Source organism: Osmia lignaria, chromosome 6 (assembly GCF_051020975.1).
Source record: "Osmia lignaria lignaria isolate PbOS001 chromosome 6, iyOsmLign1, whole genome shotgun sequence".
NCBI classification, from domain to species: Eukaryota; Metazoa; Arthropoda; class Insecta; order Hymenoptera; family Megachilidae; genus Osmia; species Osmia lignaria.
In genome coordinates this window covers 5783622-5807276 of record NC_135037.1, presented here as the reverse complement: position 1 = coordinate 5807276, position 23655 = coordinate 5783622, and the positions used below count along the sequence as shown (strand labels likewise).

Genomic DNA, 23655 nt, shown 5'->3' with positions numbered 1-23655 from the left:
GACGCAACAAATCCTTTCGGTTGTGAAATTATGTACAATTTATTAATTAAATGTCACCACCGTTACTTTTGTGTAGCAAAGCATCGAGTCTCCTGGATTTTTAACGAACATAAAGATGTTTAGTAGTGACATCACTTACCTGCTTCGGTCTCTTTTCTTCCCGATTTTGTCGTTCTTTCTTTTTTTTAACATCGAAAAATTACGATTTGAAAAGGAATATTTTTCTTGAGCTTGGTAATTTTTGAAAATAAATTTTAACAACGTATACAAAATTATATAAGATCTGCACAATAAGATATTATCTTTCAAAGTCTTCTTGGAAGGAAATGTATATTTGCATAAACATTCACAGTCTTAATGAAAAATCACGTGTAGTGTTCGTATTTGATTTTTGGGATAAATAAATCTTGCGTATTGGTTAAAAAGCATCAACAAAGCGTATTCAATGCAACAAGCAATAATCAATCATGTAACTATGTCACTATTGCATGCAAAAGCACATAGACAAGAAAATAACCAAACCATACACAAATTGATAAGTTGATCGATGTCACAATATCATGCTTGCAGAAACAAACATGCAATATGAAGAGAAATAAAATGATAGTGTAAAAACGTGTATCCTTAAATTATAATAATTGATAGTGTTAAAGCCAGAAGCGTTTATAGTGCTAACAATCAGTACGTAGTAAATACCAAGAAACAGCAATGCGAACTTCTTTGAATTAGTAAAAAAAAGATTATGATATATTAAGTTTATTTTTCTGAATATTTTCGTTCGCATTGCTTCTTGTCGAAGTACCATCATTAGGTACCATTTTGATAACTTTCACAATGATTATCTCATCAATGCAACAAATACTAATAGACAAAAATTTGTAATACAGAGTAGATTATAAGTCACGAAGAGATTTGGAAAGCTAATAAATTTATTTCTAATTTTTTTTTTCAAAATTTGATAAAGATCTTTGAGAAAATTCATCAATCGATAATTCCAAGGCGATTAATTACTGAATTTACGTTCACCAATCATTTTCTTCGATCACTAAGAATCTACAAATTAACACTTGAGTAAAATTCTAAAACTTTGACAATGATTTAAAATTGACTTGGCCATCGTCGTTCAACAATTAAACCTTTTCGTGACCTTTATCCTACCCTGTATATAGATATATAAATAATAAGTTAATTATCAAAATGTGATTCGATAGTAAAGCCGAGCTAATTATATATAATTAATGTATAATTAACATCTAAGAATACCATACAATACTGACCATCTTGGTCTTCATGCAGGGTAGAATGCATGGAATCGATGGAGTCCAGCTTTCGCTTGATTCCGCGGCCGAGGGCATGTTCCCTGCCCTCGCACCTCACTGTGCTCACCACACCTTCCGCTTGCTTCAACGTCTCTGACGTATAGATCTGTCAAATACAACTCGATCAACTCAGGCACAAGCCTACCAAGTCACATGCTAATATTCATAACAATCTATTCGAACTTCCAAACCGCTCACTTTTGTTTCAATAAATCCCTTTATCTCTCTGCCTCTCGCGTATATCTCGCTTATCTTCCAGCGAGATCCTCATCATTCTTTCGATCGAGCATAACGTAACGCAAATTAAACCGAACGTTACGAGAATGAAAAGAAATAAACAAAAGCTTTTGAAAGAATGACGCGCGACGAGTATTCAGAGAGCAACTGGAAAACATACGTTTTCTACGCAATCGGTGGCCGAATCAAGTACAAGTCGAAAATTTCATTCTTCGAATGCATGCAAACGAGAAAAATGATATAATACCAAGGTGACAAAAAAAAAGTCCAAACTCTGATTACGCATGCTCATCGCAAGATTTTCATATTCTTTTCTTTTTCTCTTTCGAATATTTAGGAACATCAGATAATTTTTATCAAAGAATATGTATTGTTTAGCAAAAATTTATTTTTTCTCTGTTTGCCATTATAAAGAATTATAGTTATTATTTTTTTTTTTCTTCTTCTTAATTGACCCGTTAACACATGGTCGATCATACAAGTTACATTATTGCAATGTATACGTTATATAAATAATAACGCTAAAAGCGAGCTGAATAATCCGCTCGGCCCACGAATGTGTCGGCCACGCGAGCGTAAAACTCAATAACGTTAAATACAAACTAATTACAAACTTAATAGGTATCGATCAAAAAAACGCGTATCCAAGCCCTTGCCGAGCAAGGTTAATGCCACTGGTGTCCAATTGAAAAATGTACAAAAAATCAATGAATATCAACCCGTACGAAAGAACGATGCTCATTCGTCCGATGATGAGTCTGTATCCTCACCCTCGTCAGCCTCTTGCGCGTACACGAATTGATTGTATACGTATGGATTTATATAGGTCTGTTTGCTGGGCGAGTAATTAACGACAGCAATACCATTAGAATCAGACCTGTAATTATACAAATGCGGATAAAGGCCAGCCGGTGCAGCTATACCGACGTTTACATATTTCTGATAATTCTCGTTCGTAGGACAATAAGAAACACCGACGTTCTGATTATCTAAAGATTTCTCTTCCAAATTCTGATCTATGTCGTCCTGATCGACGACGTTGTGACCGATTTCCGTATCAATCTGATCGGTAGTCTCTACGCAAAGCTTTGGATCATCGAATTTCGTTTGCTGCAACGTCGTGTAATGCGCATGGTCTGGCACTAAAGTTTGCTGTCGATAAACGTTTTCATTATGAACGTATTGCTGGCTATGATAGAGGATCGGCTGATAATGGCCGTGACCTAATACCGGCAACGTACTGACATCCATCTCCGTATAAGAGACATCCGTCATTTCTTTAGTAACGCTTAGTTGATCTTCCACGAGGGAGTGGTCCATTGTGTCTGAATATATGGAATGATTTGGTGATGATGTGTCCATATGCTCCTGTGAGTCAGCGTATGTGTTTTCAGGGTGTGTCGTATCGGCTGGCTGGTGCATGTCTGTTAAGGTTAGATGACGGTTCGCTTGATCTACATGGGTACCAACCTGGATCCCAGTAGTCACCGTCGATTCCACATATGTTTTCCCATGAAGACCCGGCTGGCTAAGAGTGATTTCCTTCGTAGTGATACCTTGAATCCTCCAATCCTCCGAGGCGACTGGTACGTCGCCTGAATCCGGCTCGCTGCTCGACACGCAATGAACCATTGGCTGAAAAGTAATATGTCGTTGTATTCGATCAGACTCGATTCATTGTACCAGAGATGGCTAACTCGTGTCTCCTATCTCTACTATATCTATCGAGATATAGGTCCGACCGAGGTCCATCGAATTAGGAGAGGAACGACCACCGCCAAATATTTACTTGTGCTGTGACGAAATGACGAATGAATCTTCGATTTAACACAAGGTATACATGAAGTGGCGGCTAGGCAGATGAATTAGAGGGGGATAGAGTGATGGATGGTGGCGGGGCAGAGTCGCTGATGAAGGGGACCGTATGGCTCCCGTCAGAGACGAAGTTAGCCATCCCTGGATCGGACAATTGTTTTCTTCTTTTAACACCTTATTCTGAATAAAATCAATTCTTATTATCACCATGTCAGAAATAATTACAAAAGTCTTCAATAGTTTGTAATCTGGGGCTTTCTTTTCAATTTTTAGACGATTTAAAATGATTGAAAAGGATAGATGTATTCGTACACAGTAATATAGGGATCAAAAGATATTTAGAAATTATATATTACCGTGGATGATGAATGATGTCTAGCAGGTGGTGCTGGTGAAGCCGCTCCATGAGTTGTGGTGTCCACAGCAGGACTATTTGATCTCTGACTGTTCCCTGGACTATGCGTGGTGGTGTCCGGTGGAGATCCTTGCCTCATCATCGCTGACTGGGCCATATTTGCTTGATTTCCAGCTGTCTGGGTGGATACCGAATGTCTCGCCATCAGCGGGCTGTGCTGGTCATTCTGTTGGGCTGTTTTCTCGACAACAGTCGTGCTACTGCTAGCAAGAACATACTGTTGTTGTTCAATATTCTGCTCCGAAGATGGAGAATTCACGCTGCTTTTTGGAGAGTTAGGCGGCTTTCCTTGAATCATTCCAGAACTTAAAATATACGACTGATTGTGATCGATGTTTAACGAAGGATCGACGGTCGTCCCGTTGGATGCTGCAGCTTGAAAGTTAGGTATCTGATTGTTAGACACCATCGTCGTTTGCTGTTGCACAATCGTGGTGTTTTGTTGAACGAAAGTTGTGTTTTGTTGATTGGGTGCCGACGATACAGCAATGTTTTGTGCAGTCCCACAAGGTACCATTAACGTTTGCCCGTTCATTTGGATGAATTCCTGTTGGCCCTGCATGTTAGTCGGCCTAACTTGCGAGGTATTGAAAGTCACTTGCTGATTAGGGCTAACGTTCGCCACTATCGGGCTCAATTGATTGCCAAACGATGTTGTTCCGTTTACCAGAAACTGGCCGCTGTTCGGCGATAGGAATTGTGCGCTTGGACTATGTTGTTGAATAATTTTTCCACCAGCCGTCTGCGGTGCACGGATGACCATTCCAGCAGGACCAGCTGCCAAAATGCTTTGACTCGGATTAAATATTCCGCTGTGACTTTGCACCGGAGTTAACACGTTCTGCCCGTTCACGTTTTGTATCTGCAACTGCATACCGATATTGCCCGTATCTTGTAGCAAGGTCGCGGTACCGTCAGCAGACATGACCATGCTTCCTATGCCAGGAACGATGAATTGCTGAATGGTAGGGAAATTCTGAACCATTCCGGTAGCTCCGTTCAACAGATTCACTGGCTGAAGAAGATTGATCTGTTGGGCCGGTTGAGGATTGGTGATAATTTGTTGGGCATTGAACTGTGCCGATGTTGTACCAGCCTGCCCGTTCATTACCAATTGGGCGGGAGCTCCACCTTTCCCTGGCACGATGGTCAACGCTTGCAACATCGGACCGCCTATGCTCTGAGTCTGGAAATTTTGCTGGGCAAAGTTCGACTGCGACTGCATCAGCATGCCGGTGTTCTGTTGCGAGGAAGCGATGTGCAACATCGAGGCTACTGTCTGCGGATTTGCCTTTCGCTTTTTGTACGCTTTCTTTTTGCTCATCGCCGATTCGGGTGACAGCAGCGCTGGTTGTCGATTCACCATACCCTGGTTCGCGCCTACGTTTCTCGCGACATCCTGATTCGCGTCCAGAATCGACTGGGCATTTTGTATCACGTTACCAGTCGCGACCGTTAGATGCGGTATCTGAACGTTCTGACCTATACTATCCATCGTCATCACGCCAGGCTGTATAAGTACGGGAGTTTGAATGGTGTTGACCAGCACCGTAGGTTGCCCTATCACTTGTTGCGCTACGCCAACAGCTGGGATGACTTGACTAACGGCGCCCGTAACACTGGTAACCATGGGCGAAACCGACAAAGGTGGCATCGAGTTGGAATTAGAAATAATTTTCGGAGGAGGAGGTGCCATTACTCCATTGATACCTGATCCCGTGCTAGCCATTATCAGCTGCCCACCGTTAGACACCAGTATATGACCAGGGGGTAAGGTCGATCCAGCAGGATGTTTTAGTATTCCACCAGACGTTAGAACATTATGAACTTGAACGTTGGACTGAGGATGCTGCTGCGTTTGGTGTTGCTGCTGTTGCTGATTCTGGGGCTGTACCGGTGAACTGGTACTGGCCTGAGGTACTTGGATGCTACTGACGACGCTCTGAACCATCTCTAACGGCGACTTCGAGACACTTACCGCTATCGATGGTTGACTACTCGGAAGCGAGGAAGTCGTAGTCACGGTAGTACTTGGTACATTCGTCAGACCCGTCGACGATGCTTGATGCTGAGGTTTATTCGAAAGTATGTCTGGTATAGCGGGGTTCGGTATCCCGGAAGGCGTGTTGATCGAAACAGTGGCGGTATTTGCTCTTCCAGCTAGCACGGACGTGATGGTATTACTGCTGACCGTGTGTCCACTCGCCATGGTGGTTATCACCGATGATGTACCGTTGAAATGAGTCATCGGCATTCTGGAAACGGCGTTCACGGTATGAGGATGCGGCTGATAACCGTCCAAGGATGACTGTCTTGTAGTTTGCCGTTTCACCATTTGAGACGTCACATTGTCCGAGGTAGAAGTGGACGTTTGCGAGGACGACGTACTAGAAGGAACTACGTTTGAGCTGGTTGTAGCGGAACAAGGCGTTTCGGAACGTTGTTCCTGTGCACCGGTACTCATCGAAGACTGCGATGGCTGTTGGGCCTGAGGCGTTAGAGGTTGAGATGGCACTTGACCAGACATAGAATGCGAATGAGGTGTTGGCGGTTGCGAGTAACTGTGCGGCGTCGAAGGCTGAGACGAAATGAGACTCTGCGGAGTGGCCGGTTGCGATATTCCAGGCGTAGACGATGCTGGTGTATCCGAATTCGCTGGACTGTTCGTGCCGATTGGAGACCCATGACTGGTACTCACGGTACCGCCTTGAATGGGTCTTGAATCGGCTTGCTGCTGGTTGTTCTGATACTGTTCCCCGAACGTAGACGACGTGACAGGATCATCGCGTTGATCTGAATGTATCAGGTACTGGCGTTGCATTTGCTGTTTATACTGATCCTGCACGTAAGACTGTGTGTCAGCACTGGTGACACAACCTTGGCAAGGACTACTTTCCGAATCTGTCCCTCCGCTGCTGGACGTTGGTGTCATGCTGCTGTGCACAACAACGGGGGATGTCGCGTGATTTTTCACGGAGTTAAACGTTGACGTACTAGTCGGGCTGGTGCCGGAAGAAGGCTTTGGTTGTGGAAGATAAGAATTGTTAGGCAAGTGTGACCCGTGATTCGTCTGCGGTGGTTTCGAATTGTTAATCATTCCTACCTGAGAACTACTGACACCAGTCTGCCTCGATATCGTGCTATTCAACAGAGCAGTTTGCTGCGCGAGGTAACCACTAGGATCTTCTAAGAACGATGGACCACTGCTGTTAACAGTCGAACCTATCTGATTATTACTTTGTTGATTCTTCTCGTTGAACTCGTCGATCGGACTTGGCGCTGATTGATCCAGACTGTTGCTTCTGATTTCCGTAACGCTATGCTGACGTTGTTTCTTCACCATTATCTTACTGGATTTCGCCTTCTTACGTGCCACCTCGTCGGTCCAGGTAGAAGCTTGTGGAATGTGATGATGCAGAGGTGGAACGCGATCGAAGGAGTTACAAGTGATGTTCTGAACTGTGACGAGAGAAGGCTGATGAGAAGCCGAAGCAGATCGGTTCTGTTGCCAGGGTGGTGTTCTCGAATTGAAATGCATGTTACCGGGCTGCCCGTTTGGTCCCATTCCAGGTTGCGCTTCAACGGCATGATTAGTGTTCGGGCTCCTTCCCGTTAGATTAGACAAAGCGTATTGCTGCTGATGTTTAACATCGGCAACGGTTCCTTTCGAGATATCGAAATTCCTTACAGGATACTGAACCTGATTCTGCGTGTACATACGTTGCATATTGTCGTGCGAATTATTTGGTAAGTTTCCGTTTTGTACCACGTGATGCCGTTGTAGAGTATGATTGTGCAACAGAAGTTGTTGTTGCTGTTGTTGTTGCTGCATCTGCTTCGCGTTTAGATCCTCGTCGGTAACGGAGGGAGCACGATTGTGCCTGTTCTGAATATCAGCGGCGTTCATCACGGCACCCTGCTGTTGTTGCATCACATCTAACGAATGATGATTTAACTGTTGATTAGGATACTGAGGTTGCACGCACACCTGGGGTACTTGTTGCTGAAGCTGTTGCTGCTGCTGCTGTTGCAACTGCTGAATCTGCATTTGAAAATGATCTGACGGTTGAGCCTGCATCACGTGTTGATTGGGTTGATGTTGCTGGGCTTGCTGTTGCATCTGATGCTGATGCATCACTTGCGCGGACACTTGCGATGACTGCATGTGGTGTATGTAATTCTCCGACGAATGTTGAGGATTGTAGCTCCCTGACTGTTGTTCAACGTCTTGGGTCATGTGCTGTTGCGGTTGTTGCTGCTGCATCTTGTGTTTCTGCGTTTGCTGCATATGCATTTGTTGTTGTTGTTGCTGTTGATTTAAGTGTTCCTGTTGTTGCATCACATGTAGCGATTGTTGATTCAATTGATTAACATAATGCGGGGCTTGTTGCTGCGTTAACTGATTGACAACGGTATTTTGATGTTGCTGCTGTTCGTGCTGATGTAGAATCTGCATATGTTGCATCTGCTGATGATGAGGTAACAACTGTTGCTGCTGTTGCTGTTGCTGTTGGGATATATGCTGCTGCATAAGCTGTTGCTGTTGTTGTTGCTGCTGTTGGAGAATAAGCTGTTGATGTTGCTGTTGCAGCAGCTGTTGCTGCTGCTGAGTCATGTTGTTAAAATTAGCGCCCTGCTGATTCATGATCAGCGAATTTCCCATTAGCATCCCCGACATGTTATGCTGACCTAACCTTTGCTGAGGATTTCTCGTTGCACAGCCGTTTACGTCTTGATTCTGCAAGGGTGAGTTTAATGTCTGATGACAGATCTGCTGATTGCTCTGCTGAACTTGCAAATTCGGAATAGCGATTGGCCACACCTAAAACACAAATGATTTTTCTGCGTCAGTATTAATAATACAACATCATTTTCTTGTAGAAAAAGATTTCTGTAAATGAATATTATACTATCTCAATACGATATTTAATCTTAATTTATTATAAACTATAAAATTACCTGCGATCCATTTGGCACCGGTGACCCTTGCACTCCGGATGCCGCAACGATAGCCCTTTCGCGTTGTGCCATAAGTTGTGAGACCGAAACTCCGGAAAAAGTGTTTCCTATTCCCCCTAGTTTTCTCTTCTTTTTCTTGTTGAGACCATCTATCGGATAAAGGAAAATTCATGTTCGTTCAATCGTTCGAAAAATTCCAGTTTATTAAACGCTTAACGTATTAAGAAAATAGTTTTTAATGGAATGCCCGAGGCACGGTAACTCTTGGAGGTCGCGGAAAATTAAAATACAACTCATTTCCCTAACCCTAATTTTAACCCTCCACTTATTATTCAAGCGCTGCTTCAGCCTTCTTAATGAACAAGCGTTCCATTTGAAGTCCCACCGCAAGGTTAAATACTATTTAGCGTAACAATTTCAGCATTCGTGTCCCTTTTATTCGCCAACCTTCGTTTCAGACAAATTTTCCTTACAAATTAATATTTTCTTTCTTGATCATTTAACTTTATGAATTTTTTTATTCAAATAATTAATTTAATTACTTTAAATTCAATACCTACAATATTTTTTAAACCAAGTAAAATTTTCACTAAACACCAAATTAAGGTGAAACTAAATTTTATATATGACACAATGTTATAAATCTTTGAATATATAATTAACAAATTGAAGCGTAACAAACGACTACAGAATATTTCGAGAGGTATATTGAAAAGAAGAAATAATTCATATACTTGAAATCGAGTAAAATTGTATGACCCTTTACGGTGAATGGTCGACAAGCTGCCATAACAAGCGTTCACACTGCGGAATTACCTTGATTTACGAGGATAGCAGAAAGCAGAATGGTGAAAGGGCGGCAAAGGGGATGATTTTCAATGGCGGTCTTTTATCCGTAAGCCTACAGCGGATAATTATTCTCCACGGTTACAACGGGGGTAGATAATTCGGAAGCGAGAGGAAGAAGACGAAGAGAGGCAGGGCGGAAGTAATAATGAATCTACCGAGAAGAAGGGCAGCTTGTCTGCAACGACGGTAGTTTAACCCGATTTCCAAGGGGATGAAGATTTACGTAAAATCTTTGAAGCATTTCGTGGCTTTCGAGGGAGGTTCACGTAAACGCATCAAATCCTTCTCCCTCTTTAACCCGCCCAAAAATCTGCAGTCAATGACTTATAACTATAAAGCTATAAACCTGACAAAGAAGGGATATCGCAGCAATTGCGAAATATATCACAAGGAATTAAAGTATTTAGACATCTAAAAGTATTATAATACTTCACCATCTGTAATATTCACCTGATTAGTCCCCGCCTAATTATTTTCTATCTCCAAAACTAAAACTAAAACTGAAGTTAAAAGACACTCGTTTTAATACCTCATATTTTATACCATTGAAAAATCCTCAATCTACTCTGTTTGAACGTTTCGAATGAAAAACAAAGAATATAAAAATCTCGAATTTATTTTATTTATAATTTCAACCGATTGCATTGACCTTCAAAGAGGCTACGTATTCGAATGAAACGTGCTAACCAAAAATTGTTCCCATAGCTTTCAAGCGTGTCTCGCGATACGGATCAAAGTTGCGGCCTTAATAGTTGCAGGTTTCGATACGGGGGCCAAAACGGCCGGGCCAACGACCATAATTATAGCAATCTTCTCGTGGAGTATCCCTTCTCGCAGAACTTCTCGCTACGATTGGACTAGCGAAACAAGCGGGGACTCCGAAGGCACTCGAATTACTCGAACCCAATTGAACCTCGGCCAACGACTAACTTCTTCCAGCTCCGTTCATGAGGATTCCGAGCCGTTGATCGTACGTAACGACGTGGCCGAGCCGTTGATGCGGACTAAAACGGAAACAGGGTAGAATGCGCTTGCGCGACCACAACAGGACGTCGGTCGAGGACGAGCCGAAGGGTGGTTTGCAACGGTATCGGCGGGGATGAACATCACTTCGGGGCAGGCGCAAGAATCACAACCGGACACGGTTCCTCTCTTGGACCGCAGCTTCCACTTCTCTCTCCCTCTTTACCCTATTTCAAGCGGCGTCTGCTGGTTCTTCGTACGAAATTAACCCTTATCAACTCTCTGTCTGCCACTACTACCACCGGTACAACTACCCCTTCCCGTACCTCGGTCCCCCACCAAAAACGACCACCCCCCGGTTCAAACTAACATCGTCGCGTTGACGTAGCTGGCAGCGAATAGTGAGCGAATTCTTTCCTCCTCCCCGGACTTATTGATCGACCCGACGATAAGAAGACACCAGCCGGCCGATTGGTTCCTCTTCCGGCCAGCTCGCGGCTTTTGCCGCAACCCTAACGCGCCGATGAAGGAGAGTGTCGTCCCGCACCAGGGACTACTCTAGCGACAGGGATAGCTGAATGCAAATTTGTGGATCGTCTGAGGGCTCGACGGAGTGGGCTTTAAAACTGTCTGGGATTCGTGCGAGGAACGTGCTTGAAAGATCGCTGGCTTTTTAACCTTTCGCGATGGGATCACCTTTTCCAGATGTTATCATTTTCAAGAGTCAAATATCAATATACAATTCCTTAACCCTTTGAGGGGCACATTTTTGAAATCGAAGGTTATCTAAAGGTTCTTAGGGTCGCTGATTACGATTCTGACGTCAAAATTGCAAAGTTCCTAAATTTTTTTCAAGAAAACTGGCATGGGAAACATTCCAGGATTAAGCGTGATCGAATGACTTGAAAAGTTAAATTATATATTTTAACATTTATTTCGTATCAAATAAAGAATTTTGAAATATAAATTGTGATAATGGCGTATCAACTTGAAACTTAAAATTTGCTGCAAGTGATAAGATATTTTTTCATAAATAGCAATTCAGCAAAATTTTACAAGAAGAAATGATTTTCTTGTCTGTTGTACTACAAATTACGTTGCACCGTGCGTATACGTCAGCGGCAGTGTTTCCATGGAGGTTTATAGGGTCGTTTTAACATCGACTCGAGCGTTCACGGGCGCCGCTTCGATTCCAATTTTCCGGTGATATAAAACGACGCGGCCCGAGAAAACGTCACCCATGCTTTCTCTCTTTCTTTCATTTTCCTCTTTCCTCCTCGCTCGCCGGGGGTATTTCACCGGCAGAGGTAATACGTTCGTGTGGTGTGCAAACACACGCCCCCGGAGTCGCGTACGTAGAAGGAAAATAAAAGGAATAAACCACGTAGGGGGAGTGGGAATCGAATGAATCTTTATCGTCGTCGCCGTTCCACGAATACGAGTCTCAATAAGGAAAGTCGATTTCATTTCTCTTCGGTTTTACTCGATTCTACGCGAGCCTGGAGCAGTTTTATACACCGAACGCTTGCCAATCCGACTCGGCCGAGAAACGGGAATTAATAGAGATTAATGAAATTCCAACGGCTCGTTACTTCCATCTGGATTTTACTTTCGTTTTTAATATCCAGTCGAATGGGAGAACGTTCGAATCGAGCAAACAACATTTCTCACATTTATTCCGCAATTCCAGCTAGCGACTGTTGACTTCTACGCTTTACAACGAGACACCCTATCGGCGAATTCGTTCACGCCTTGATAAATCTTCGCGTCGAATGCGATCCCGTCGGATCGGTGTAACCAACAGCGCGTATCGACGAACCAAGTCCCGATAACAAGATCAATTATTCGCCGCTATGTTATTATTGGGCTGTTAAACAATTTTCTTTTCAATAAACAAGTTGCTTACGTTGATGATATCAGAGATAACAATTTTCCTGCATATTATTACAAATCATAAATCATTAATAAAAAAAAAGAATGTAAATTCTCAAAGTTAACCCTTACTGTACACTCCACATACCATGATAATTTCAAACATCTATCACGTTTTAATTATTTATTATTTTGGCAATTAAATTGTTGAATAATTTTTCTTTAGACAGTTATAACCTACACGTATCTAGTAAAAAAAATAAAAATTAATCTAAATTATTGAACCTAAACTTTCATTAGGGTTTCATATACCCTTAGAGTACAGTAAAGGTTAAAAATTCTTAAAAAGTATTATGTAACTGCAGACTACAAAGAACGACCAAAAGCAGCCCGAAACTCGAATAAGGAGATGATAAAAAATAACCGACCTTGTCCCTAAATTCCAGAAGCTCAGAAAGCAGAAAGAGCGACCAAAACAAGTCGACGATTTTCAATGCACCGCGGCGCTATTGTTTCTTAACTGGCCGGTTTCATTGGAGGGTGGGGTACGCGAAAACAGTAAGGCACCCCTTGCAAGCACGGTCGTTTAATTAGCGACGCAACGAAGAAAAGGGAATAAAGAAAGGGTAAGCAGAGGAAGAAAAAAGGATGGTCTCGGTCGGTCGGTTATAGGATTTAGTAATGAAATCCGGACGGAGAGTTTAGCCGGGCACGATGATACATCATTCCACCCTCAGCCGGTCGGGTCCAACACCTTTCCACCGAGACTTCTTCCCAGCATTTGCCACCTCCGCCCATTTTTTTCTTTTTTCTCTTCACCGACATCGGGAAGTTTAATGCCGTCTCTTCCTAAGGAAAGAAGAGGGGTGGCCAACAGAGAGGCCGCTAATGTCGCAATTTCGTCGTTCCTTTTCTTCTTCCAAGAGACTTTTTTTTTCCCGTTCGTTGCGCCCTAATGATCACCGTTGCCGCGAGGCCCGTTGCACGAGGAAAAACTTTTGGTCGTCCTCCAATAAAAGTTTCCGCCGCGTGTTTTCTGCTACGATGGTGAATAAACGTTCCCGGCGATTATGGCGCGCCGCTCTGACTACCGGCGGAACTTTGTTAATACGACGGATCGATGGGAAAACTTCTTCGGGGTATATATTGATGGGCGTGATGTGTACGTATGTACGTCTCCGTGGTTCGCGTGTCTGTGTATGCGCGTGTACGTATGTGTGTGTAAGGGAGATTGATTGGCGAGTATGTATAATGCGATCGAGAGTTCGACGAGTTCGTGGCTCGTTTCAGCCTGCCAAGAAACTTTTCCCCCGGGGAAAATTCTGATTTTGATCGATCAACCGACCCAACTCGGTGATCATGATAGGATATAACTCTTGCCTGGAAAAATTCCTTCTCGGCGATTTCCCTGCTGAGGGAAGAATACCTTCCGTAATTGTGACATTTGGTTGACAATTTCTGATCCTCTTTATGATATATCTTTTCGAAGTTGGAACCGAGCTTTTTGTTGTAATCTTTGTCAGTTTTATTATGAATTAATAACTGAGCTAGTATCATACGTTGAATGCTGATTTCATATAAATAGAAGGATTTATTTTTAAACAAATTATTAAATATTAGGTTTCTGTGATTTTTCTTCTTTTTGTTTGAAAATTTATTTTTTAAAAATAAATGGTAATTAAAATTATTGAAGAATTTTCGCGCCACTTTTCAAATGCAGGAAAATATTCAAATTTAAAATATTAATAAAGAAAGCGTAATATCAAATGTATTCAATTAATTTGTATACCTAATATTTCGGATCAATTTAACCAAAATAGATTATTAAAAGAAAAGGGATATTCTCTATTTTCAGCATTCCCTCAGGCATTCCGTTCTCGCGAAAAACATGCAAACTTGAAAAATATGAGAATAAAAAAAGAACAGATCATCGACACCAAGGTTATCGATACAAAAAGGATAGCAAGGAGAGCAATCCGATAAAATGAAATTAACCAAGAAGAATGAACAGTGAAGGTCGCGTTCTTACCTTTCCTGGCTTTATCCGGCGAGGTGGGCGAGTCTGCGTTCACGTGGATCGCGGTGGCGGCCTGGCCAGAAGATAAAGCCGAAGAGGAAACGGTCGGTGTACAGGATGCGACAGAACTGCCGGCCGCCGTTGTTGGCAGCAAAAGTTTCCTCTTATGGTTGCACAGCTTGGTCATCTCCCGCGTCTTGCCCTGATCCGGACTCCAAGGTCGCGTTGCAACCTGAAACAAGAACAGAAACCTTTCGTTACTCACCGAAGTATCGTTACATTTAATTCCAAAAAAGATAAAAAATTTCTATTTATATATTATATATAAAATTCTATAAATTATATAAAAATTTCTATTATATATTTTAAAAATTATGGTTTCAATTTTTTAGGAGATAAACGAGTTAATTCAAACATCGATTGAATTCAAACGAGCCTGCGTTTCTTAGACTAAGAGCAAATTTTTAGAAACGCCGAAGAGTTTCGTCGATGACAATAAATTCGCGGGAGGAAAGAAAAAGAACAAGCTAGCCGAGTGTTTTAAACGTTACACATTTCGGTCGGTTTTATTGCGCGCCACGAAGTACACGTAATATCGATGCCAGCTTCATAATTCCGCGGTTTCGTCGTATCAGTTCGTAAAGAGCGGGACTCGACGAGAAAGAAGCATCGTAAAAGGCCGCGCTCCCACATTCGGGGTATAACGTAGCAAGTTTACGAGGGAATAACCTTTGGCATTTGTTCAAGCGGTCCCGGTACAACCCCCGAGACACGGATAATGGAGATTGACTATACGAGCGCGGACATTGAAATAAAGAGGCAGAATCACGTAATGAAACGGGTATTCCGCCTACGACCTACTTTTCCTAGCACGGAATGAACTACCGTGCCGCATCGCGTGTTTTCCATGCGTTTTCCATCGGCGTTCCAGCGACGGCGTGTTACGCATTCAACGATTAAAATTCTGCTTACCGAAACAATTTCCACGAATCCTTCGATAATTATCCTATTATTGTGCGCCAGTTATCGGGCAATTCGATTCGATTCGCAAATTGTTTCCTGTTTATTCGCGCTAATTGAACGTTATCGAAAGATAACAAAACATGTGGTAAATTAAGATAATGTTGAACTTTGGAACTGGCTCTCGAAGGCTTTATTATTTTATCAAATATTGTGTTTCACTTCGATCGATAAATATTTATAAATACGTATCATTTTTAATAAGCTGTTAAGAATCGCCACCTTTAGGTGTCGGTGAATGAAGTTTCAAAGAATAAGGTGTTTCTTCCAGGTCCGCGTTGCGAAAGGGGGCCAACAAAATGGAGGCGGTGTCCGATCGAAAATGAACGACGCCCACGCATAATGAGCGGTTAAAAAAATGATGAACTGCCGCGCGGCGTACGGTCTGTGTCCCAGGGCACGCCGAGCGGCATCGGTTTATTTACGGTGCGTGGTAATGGCACTGTGTACGCAGCCGTAAATTGCCACGGAACGTCTCACGAGCTGACACGTAACACGGTGAAGTCCTGAACGACCATTACCGGCCCATCGTACCGTGGCCTTCCAACTTGGACACGTTTTAACTCCGTGAGCCGAGCAAGCATCGTGCATCGATCATGAGATTCATGAGGATCGTCGAGCGAGGCCATTTCTTTTCTCCTGACCGCGCTCGTTTGCCCTCGTTCACCGGCCCTTTTCGACGTTCCGCGCCGGGACGACGCTGGCCCGACGGTTCGCCAATTACGGCGAGACAGCAGCGGCGAAATCGTCGAGCAAACGAGCGGATTATCTCAAGTTTTAGCCAGCCCGATGCGATGGTGGTCCATGGATTTTCGGGACACTTGCACAAGAGGATCGCTCGAAGTTGAGGATTGCGAGATCCTTTATTGGCGGTTTCGTTGCATACAATCGAATCGAAGATATAAAAACAGGATGATGATTGGGGTTTATCTAATATGTGCCCGATTGTAGATCGAAAATTTGATTTGTGTTTATACGCGTATTTACAGAGAAGTATTTGTTTGTAAAATTACTGCAATTTATTTAATCTCTCTTTTTGCTATTCAAGATTTAATTAGAAATGTAAACTAAGAAAATTAGCATTTAAGTTTTCCATGTAATTACGTATGCAAATTTTACCAAAGAACAATCTGTAATTAGTAATTAATTGTCCATGAAGAGACATGGGCATCGATAATCAATCAATTTTTTCTTTCATTTAGGAGAAAACTATATGTCATAAATAAAAGAATAAGACAGATTATTATTTTCATTCTTATTTCAAGGTCTATGTTAAGTGTGCCAAATATAAAAATTTAAAGAAAGTAGAAAGAAGAAAGTGAAACTTATTTTAATGTTGAATAAAATTGAGGGTGATGTTGGTACAAAAAAAGGAATGACGCAGTGTCGCAATTTTAATGTGATGAACATAAAAAGCAGGAGACTTCCCTGGGGCTCTTTGTTTAATCGATAAGATCATACATCTGCATCTGCTTCTCAGATTTGCATCTGCTCAACCTCAATTTTACATAACTCCTCAGCGAACCATACCTATTTCTTTATTCATAAATAAACCCAGCAGATTATCCGTCCTCCAAGAATTAACCCTTTCAACAATACTTATTGTATTTGTAATTCCAAGTAACTTTAAAAAATGTCTCCAATTCAATTTTATCCTAAATATTATACAATTAAAAAATGATCCCTGCATAATACACTGTTGGGCAGTATCAACTATGAAGGGAGGGGGAGGTTGAGTTACCGCTCAGAGCGACGAACACCCAAGGGTTCCTTAAGTCTAATTTTTAAAAAATGCACCATCTTCGAGCTAAAAAATTTTTTATATACATATACTATTATTGAGCAACTAGAGGAGGATAGATACGTTAAAGGCAACCCCGCTGCTGGGATCAAAATGACCCACCCTTAATACACTACTGAGATAAAACAACCTTTTTCCATTTCATTTTCTATCCAAAACTTCTCATACAAGAAAGACAAAGTGTTAAAGAAGAAAAAATCAGAAAAAAAAAAATGATTCGTTAAAAGCAACCGTGAATGATCGACGGCGAAACATGTCGAAGTATGGATCGGAGAACATTGGCAGGTTAATTAAGAACGACCTGAATACGATGTCGAGATTATACGTACTCGCGGTAGTCGGCCTTGGCGTGGAGAACCGACTCGTCGGCGTATAATGACGTATGCCGACGGTTAACTCAATCAGAACGTGTTCCATCCGACCGGTCTATTATTCATTCTCCTCCTGGCGAGCCGCTCTCATCAACAGTGATCACCTTAAATGCTACTCTTGTCCACTTACGCGACACGAAGCGCTACGATATTGAATAAAATTGCTGGCCGATCGGTTCGTTTGCCACTCTCTCGCGATTCTTTCGAAACCGGGTCACGCGATTCATCAGTGTTCAACGATTAAGGACACCCGTCGCGATCGCGCGACCCTCGAATCATGCTGGATGAAATTTATTGGCCTCGCGTTGATCGGCTCTGTAACACGAGAGACATCTTCAGTTACGGTGATATTAACCGCAAATGGTGCAACGAAATTGATATCGAGGTATAAGAGGAGTTGTCCGAGCTGTTATGTACGGAGTGGCCGTAAACGAAACGATTCTACCCTTCGAATAAACGTGTGCTTATAAAAGAATTTTTCTTTTAAGTCATATCATAGAAATAACATAGAAAAACTTAAATCATTTTTTTAAAAACATATGTTGGTTTTTAATAGAATTATGAAATGTATACAAATACTAATTCCTTCCCCTACCTTAGTTCCAAAAATCCATACGGCAATCTAGTATTAATGTCGCATCAAATGGAAAGGTTGTTAGTATGCACTGTTAGAATTAATCATAAATCAAATTTTATTGAATTTGTGTTTTTGTATTCTGTGAAGAATTTTAGGAAAATACGGCAGAGTGCGAGGAGGCTCGATAATCCTGGTAAAACAGAGAGCTGGTAAATCGGGTCACGCTTTCCACAGAATTATTTCTCATCGCGCACCGTCCTTTGCAGCCGGTATAATCACGCCAGTGCGACGGAAACCACGATTTAATCCTTTTTCCCGACAAACTAGACATCGTTCCACGACAGAAACGACCTTAATACGACGGCTTTAACCGGTGTTGCCCACCGCTCGCCGAGGGACAAACGCCGCTCTTTTTTATTATCCTCCTTGCTTTTCGTTTCGTTCGTTCACGGTGCAGTGGATAATTGAAAGGCGAGATGCAAGATGGTTGCACAATGGAATTCATCGCCTTTTCACCTGGGTCCCCGGGTAAATGAAAAATAGTTAATTAAAAGAGACCATCTTTTCGCTCGGTCGTTGTTACATTAAAAAAATAAACGAATAACAGATAAATTCGTTCTTCCAATGAAACCTTTCTCATGTTTCTTCGATAATGTATAATTAGATTGAATGATGGAAATAAAGCGGATTAAATAATTTACTGTGAACTGTAATTTTCCATTTTATTTTGCCTGTAGAGGAAACGAATTTTAGAAAATGAAATGGTTGGAATAAAATTGATTATCCTCGCAATTTATTTTCTTTTTATACATAATGGAAAAAATGTTTGAAAGCATTATTTTTATTTATTATTACTGTAAATATATATTTACATTTGAAAGCAATATAATGGCTGAAATAAAATTTATCACATTTACAATTTTATTTTTATTATATTTAATAGAAAATATTATGTTTAAGTTTTATTTAACGTACGAATATATCAATTTTTAAACTGCAATTGGTGTATCAAGAACAATAGCCCAAAAAATTAAAAATGGAAATAATGTACAATAATTAATATATGTACAGGAAACGTCTGAATTTTCAACTACATAAATTTATCTCCTTCCAACATGATTAACATAGCGATGAAATTTTATGCAAATTCCAAAGCAAGTCTAATTGTCAAAAAATTTCCTCAATAAACTATTTGCATATTTCTTAGCCAGATCGGCATTCCCGATACGTCAAACACATGTCGAAGATGCAGCACCGCGATCAAGATTCACCACTTTTTATTTTCTTGAAATAAATCGTTCGCCAGACGGAAAGATTCAAGTTCGATCAACTCGCGTTGACTCGAATTATAATGTATCTGAATCTAATTATACCTACGCAAACATCTCCGAACGATTGCATATTATTAACACTAAATTCTACTTATCTCATTCGTTGAACACCTTTTGGATACCCGCTACGCTTTCAAAAATAAAGTACAAATTTTTACGAATGTAACCTGGCAATATTACCAGCAAAAAGGGTATCCACGATAATTATCTCGTTTCGTTAATATCGCATCAGAGTTTCTTTTCGAAATAATCAGCGGGTATCGCGAACTCGAAAGAGGCGGAGTGCAAACGATCAATTACGTTTACGTCAATTAACGTCCGCGAAGTGATCGTGAAATTAAAGATGCCCGTTTAACATGCTAATTCGACGCGTTTGCATTTGCAATGCAACAAAAGCACGTAACACGCTTGATGCGTTTTCGTGCATATCCCGTCCGCTCCTTTTTTTTCCACCGATGCAACGGCTGGAATTAATGTAACGATGCCATTAGTCCGCGATTTTACGACTTTAATTGTGACAGCCGATCAGAGGGAGAATCCGCGCCGCAAATTGGAACGAACCTCGGTACAATGCTGTTTCCACGCGTGTGTTCGCTCTACAGTCAATTAAATTCTCGTATGCTCGATCGCAAAGAACGTTTTCGGTGGGTTGCATGCTGATCGAGTGCTCGGCAAGCCCGATTGTTTTTAGAGTTCCATGTCGGCTATGGCATTACGTAACGCGATTCGATCCGCAGATGCCGTGGGAAATTTCGCATGCGACTACGGTTCTGTCCTTCGACGAATCAAATTTTACGCACGTCCATGATTTCGCGCGATAAAGATGCTTTCTGCGAACAGGAAACGTGATGACTCGTTGCCGTACCATTTTCTACACTTTAATTTTTCATTCTGAATTACTAAACGGTCGCAAAAAGGTTTAAACATTTCACTTAAGTGTTACTTGTAAATTAAATTAGGAGCTTTAACAAATATCTCAGAATTTGCAAATAAAACAATATAAAATCAGGCCCGAGAATGAAAGACCCAGTTGGTTGGCTGCGTTAATAAAAAACATTGCCAATTGCAAGTTTAAATTTAAATATTTGTTAATTTATAAGTAGAAATTATTTGAGATAATTTAAATAATGATGTTTCGTATAATCGTTTAATTTCTTTGATTACTTCAATGTTTAATCACGGAATACCGTATACAGTAATCAATGCCCGTAACCAAAGTTTCTCGTAGCAAAGCGTGAAACAACATTTATAGCTTCCAATTACCAGAATGGCCGTAACATTACGAAACTATTATCGAGAAACTACTATCATTACTATCAACCGTGGCGAACGTTTAATGATCCTTCCCCGGAATGATTCGCTAGGTCGAATTTATTCACCGTCCCCGAGATAATTAAACACTGTCGTTTGCTCGTGACAGAGCCCGATCGATTACATTCTTTTTATTACCTTCGTCCGAGTAACGATTATTTGCATCCAGCGAGAAAGCTATCAATAACCGCTATCAGGTCCAGCGCAATGATACAATCGCGATCGTCGACGATAAATAATCGTTCCCGCCGAAAGGAATTACGACTAACGAGCCGCTGCCAACCAGTTCACCCACAACTTATTATACCAATTATCGAGCCATAAGTAACCGTCCGCAACAGTCAATCCCACGTTTCGCTTTCAAACTGCGGATCACCTTCTCTCGTCGATACGTATTCACCGGCTGATTGACCGGCAGGCAACCCTTTTTCTCTTTACCATCCTATCGTTTCGCTTTCTTAAGCTGCGTTCCCACTGAACCTTCTGCTGATGATCCAATTGGGGTATTTAGGAATTTGGGTTAAGGTGGGTCCACTCTTCTAACTTTCCTAAAAATGTCAGGTGTCTAATATTGCCTAATATTTTTGAGCCCGATTTCGATTGGGTAGATTCACCCATATTCGAAATTTTTATCGATTAACCCCCGATCGGCGGACCATGGAGAGAGCCATAATTTCAATTCAATTTTGTATCTCATATTATTTTTATTTTCTACAATTTTTGTATGAAACTCTTTTGCTTGAAAATTATACATTTAACTTTAAGTTGATATCTTTGTATATATTTTGTATATATACTCGAGACAATTTCCCATGACTCTCATACATCAAACACGTCGTCTTATGATAACATTCATGCTGACAGCTTTTATTAGAGTCAATTCTCATTTTAAAGATAAAAGAAAAATATTTATAAGATTTCACTAATGATCTGAATTCAGTTATCCAAGAAAACCCGGGGAAGAGAAAATTCAGTGAGAACGTAGCTTTATGTTTCGCAAGGAGCTCCATCCTGGCGGCGTGCAATTAATTTCATCGGTTGCCTAAATTGCACTCGCTAACGAATAACATAAATATCGCGCAAGAGCAGCGCGAAACTCTCGAGGTCGTCGTCTGCTCTGCTCGTTAATTATCCTGCGTTCGACTTGTTGAAGAACCGAACGGGCCGAAGCCACGAGGCGAAGTGCGTGCGAATCGACAGAGGAAACTCGGTAATTCAGAAGTGATCGCGTGGGCGACGTTATTTTATCATCGGTACGATGAAGAGAGCAGCTGGGAATAAACGGGACGACGAAAAGAGTGTCATAATATTTTGCCGAGTTAACGATACTGGTTCGACCGGTCGAAACTGGTGCACTGTGTCAACGACTCGGATTTTTGTTGCTTCCAATGGTTTTCGTTGGTGAGAAAGAACGCATTACCAGAGGAGAAACTGAAGAGTTATAGTTTGGTAAATGTGCTCTGTGTGATATATTGGAGTGTTGTGGAATAAATGGCTGGTTTCGAAACAGAAAATGCTTTGGCATCTCTCGATGATATGAAAATATTGTGTAATATTATTTTCTTTTTAATAGAAAATTTTTAATTACCGAGATAATGAAAATTTGCATGTAATAAAGAAAGAATTATTTATGACAAGCTGTAGTATAATCGAATTCATTAAAATGATTGTATATGGAATAGATAATAGCATTACAAAATAAATGCTATTAATCTGCGACTAAAACCATCCATCAAAGAGCTGTTATTAAAACCATAATCGTTGTGTACCAACCTACTACAAAATAGCCATAGCAAGCGTTTCAATAGAATTACTCAACCTATTACCCTCTGATCAACAATAATTGATAGCTAATTAATGAACATCGACATACAAAATCACTCACAACTAATTTGCCCGCTCCTTCAATCGATTAATGATCAACCAACGTGGCAGTAATTCAATTTTATAACCTGTTCGGCTACCTGTCGTGCGATTAAATCTTCAAATCTTCGCCTTACGAAGAACAGCAACAAAAATTGTAGATAAATATCTACAAAATGAACAAAGAAAAAGCTGCGACATACGGTGCGTTGAACGAGGAAGGTTCAAGGATACGAATCAAGTTTTCAATGTTTATAATTCGTTTATACTTTAAAGGAAATAACGAAGTTTCAAGGATCGAGTGAAAAATTCATTGTCTCGAAATTGTTCGTCGCGATAATTTCATCTCGAGCGAAAAGCGCGCGAGCAAAACGACGGTGAAACTGTGAAAAAACGAAGTAAAAGATAACAAATGGGAACGCAGTAGGTGCCATAATATTTTACGATTCTCATTTATAATGTCGGTAATGTTCCGCTCAGTATGCAGTATTCACCCCGTTGTAGAATAGGGAATGCAGTCGTCGTACGACCAAACGACGCTTTCTTTTTCCTACCCCTGCCTTGGCGACATTAATTTTCGTATCTGGAATTTATCGCGAATTCTTGCTCTCCTCTTTTTTCTTTTCCCAGACGATTTGCATATCTGTTCAATTCAGAACATAAACGTCAATTTCATAATATGAATTTTTCTTTTAAAAGTACAAAGTACAACTTCTTACTGTGATACGATATATTATAATGTTATTCAAATTGATCTAATATTAGAAATATGCAATTTTTGGACAACTTTTACTTTCTCTTCATTTGTTCTATTTTGCTGAAATAAAAATAACAAAAGTGATGGGTTAATCAACAAATGAATAATTAACTCTTGAACAGCGTATTCTGGGTCGATCATGACCCAGAATAATTAATAATTTTTAAACGAAAGAGTT

At 41.0% G+C, this 23655-nt stretch overlaps 1 protein-coding gene across 8 annotated transcripts in view; it reads right to left on the bottom strand.

The window, feature by feature from the left end:
* LOC117601432 (uncharacterized) overlaps nucleotides 1-23655 on the bottom strand; it is a 255838-nt gene that overhangs the window by 9663 nt on the left and 222520 nt on the right. For 3 of the 8 annotated variants that reach the window (XM_034318143.2, XM_034318144.2, XM_034318145.2), the window contains exons 3-7: nucleotides 14459-14678; nucleotides 8746-8894; nucleotides 3728-8608; nucleotides 3027-3191; nucleotides 1278-1425 (exon numbers count right to left, since the gene is read on the bottom strand). In XM_034318143.2, coding sequence (XP_034174034.2) covers nucleotides 1278-1425; nucleotides 3027-3191; nucleotides 3728-8608; nucleotides 8746-8894; nucleotides 14459-14678 — 5563 coding nt within the window. Of the gene's footprint in view, nucleotides 1-1277; nucleotides 1426-1978; nucleotides 3192-3345; nucleotides 3552-3727; nucleotides 8609-8745; nucleotides 8895-14458; nucleotides 14679-23655 lie in introns of those variants that run through there. The other 5 variants (XM_034318142.2, XM_034318150.2, XM_034318151.2 and 2 more) reach the window with 3 other exon arrangements.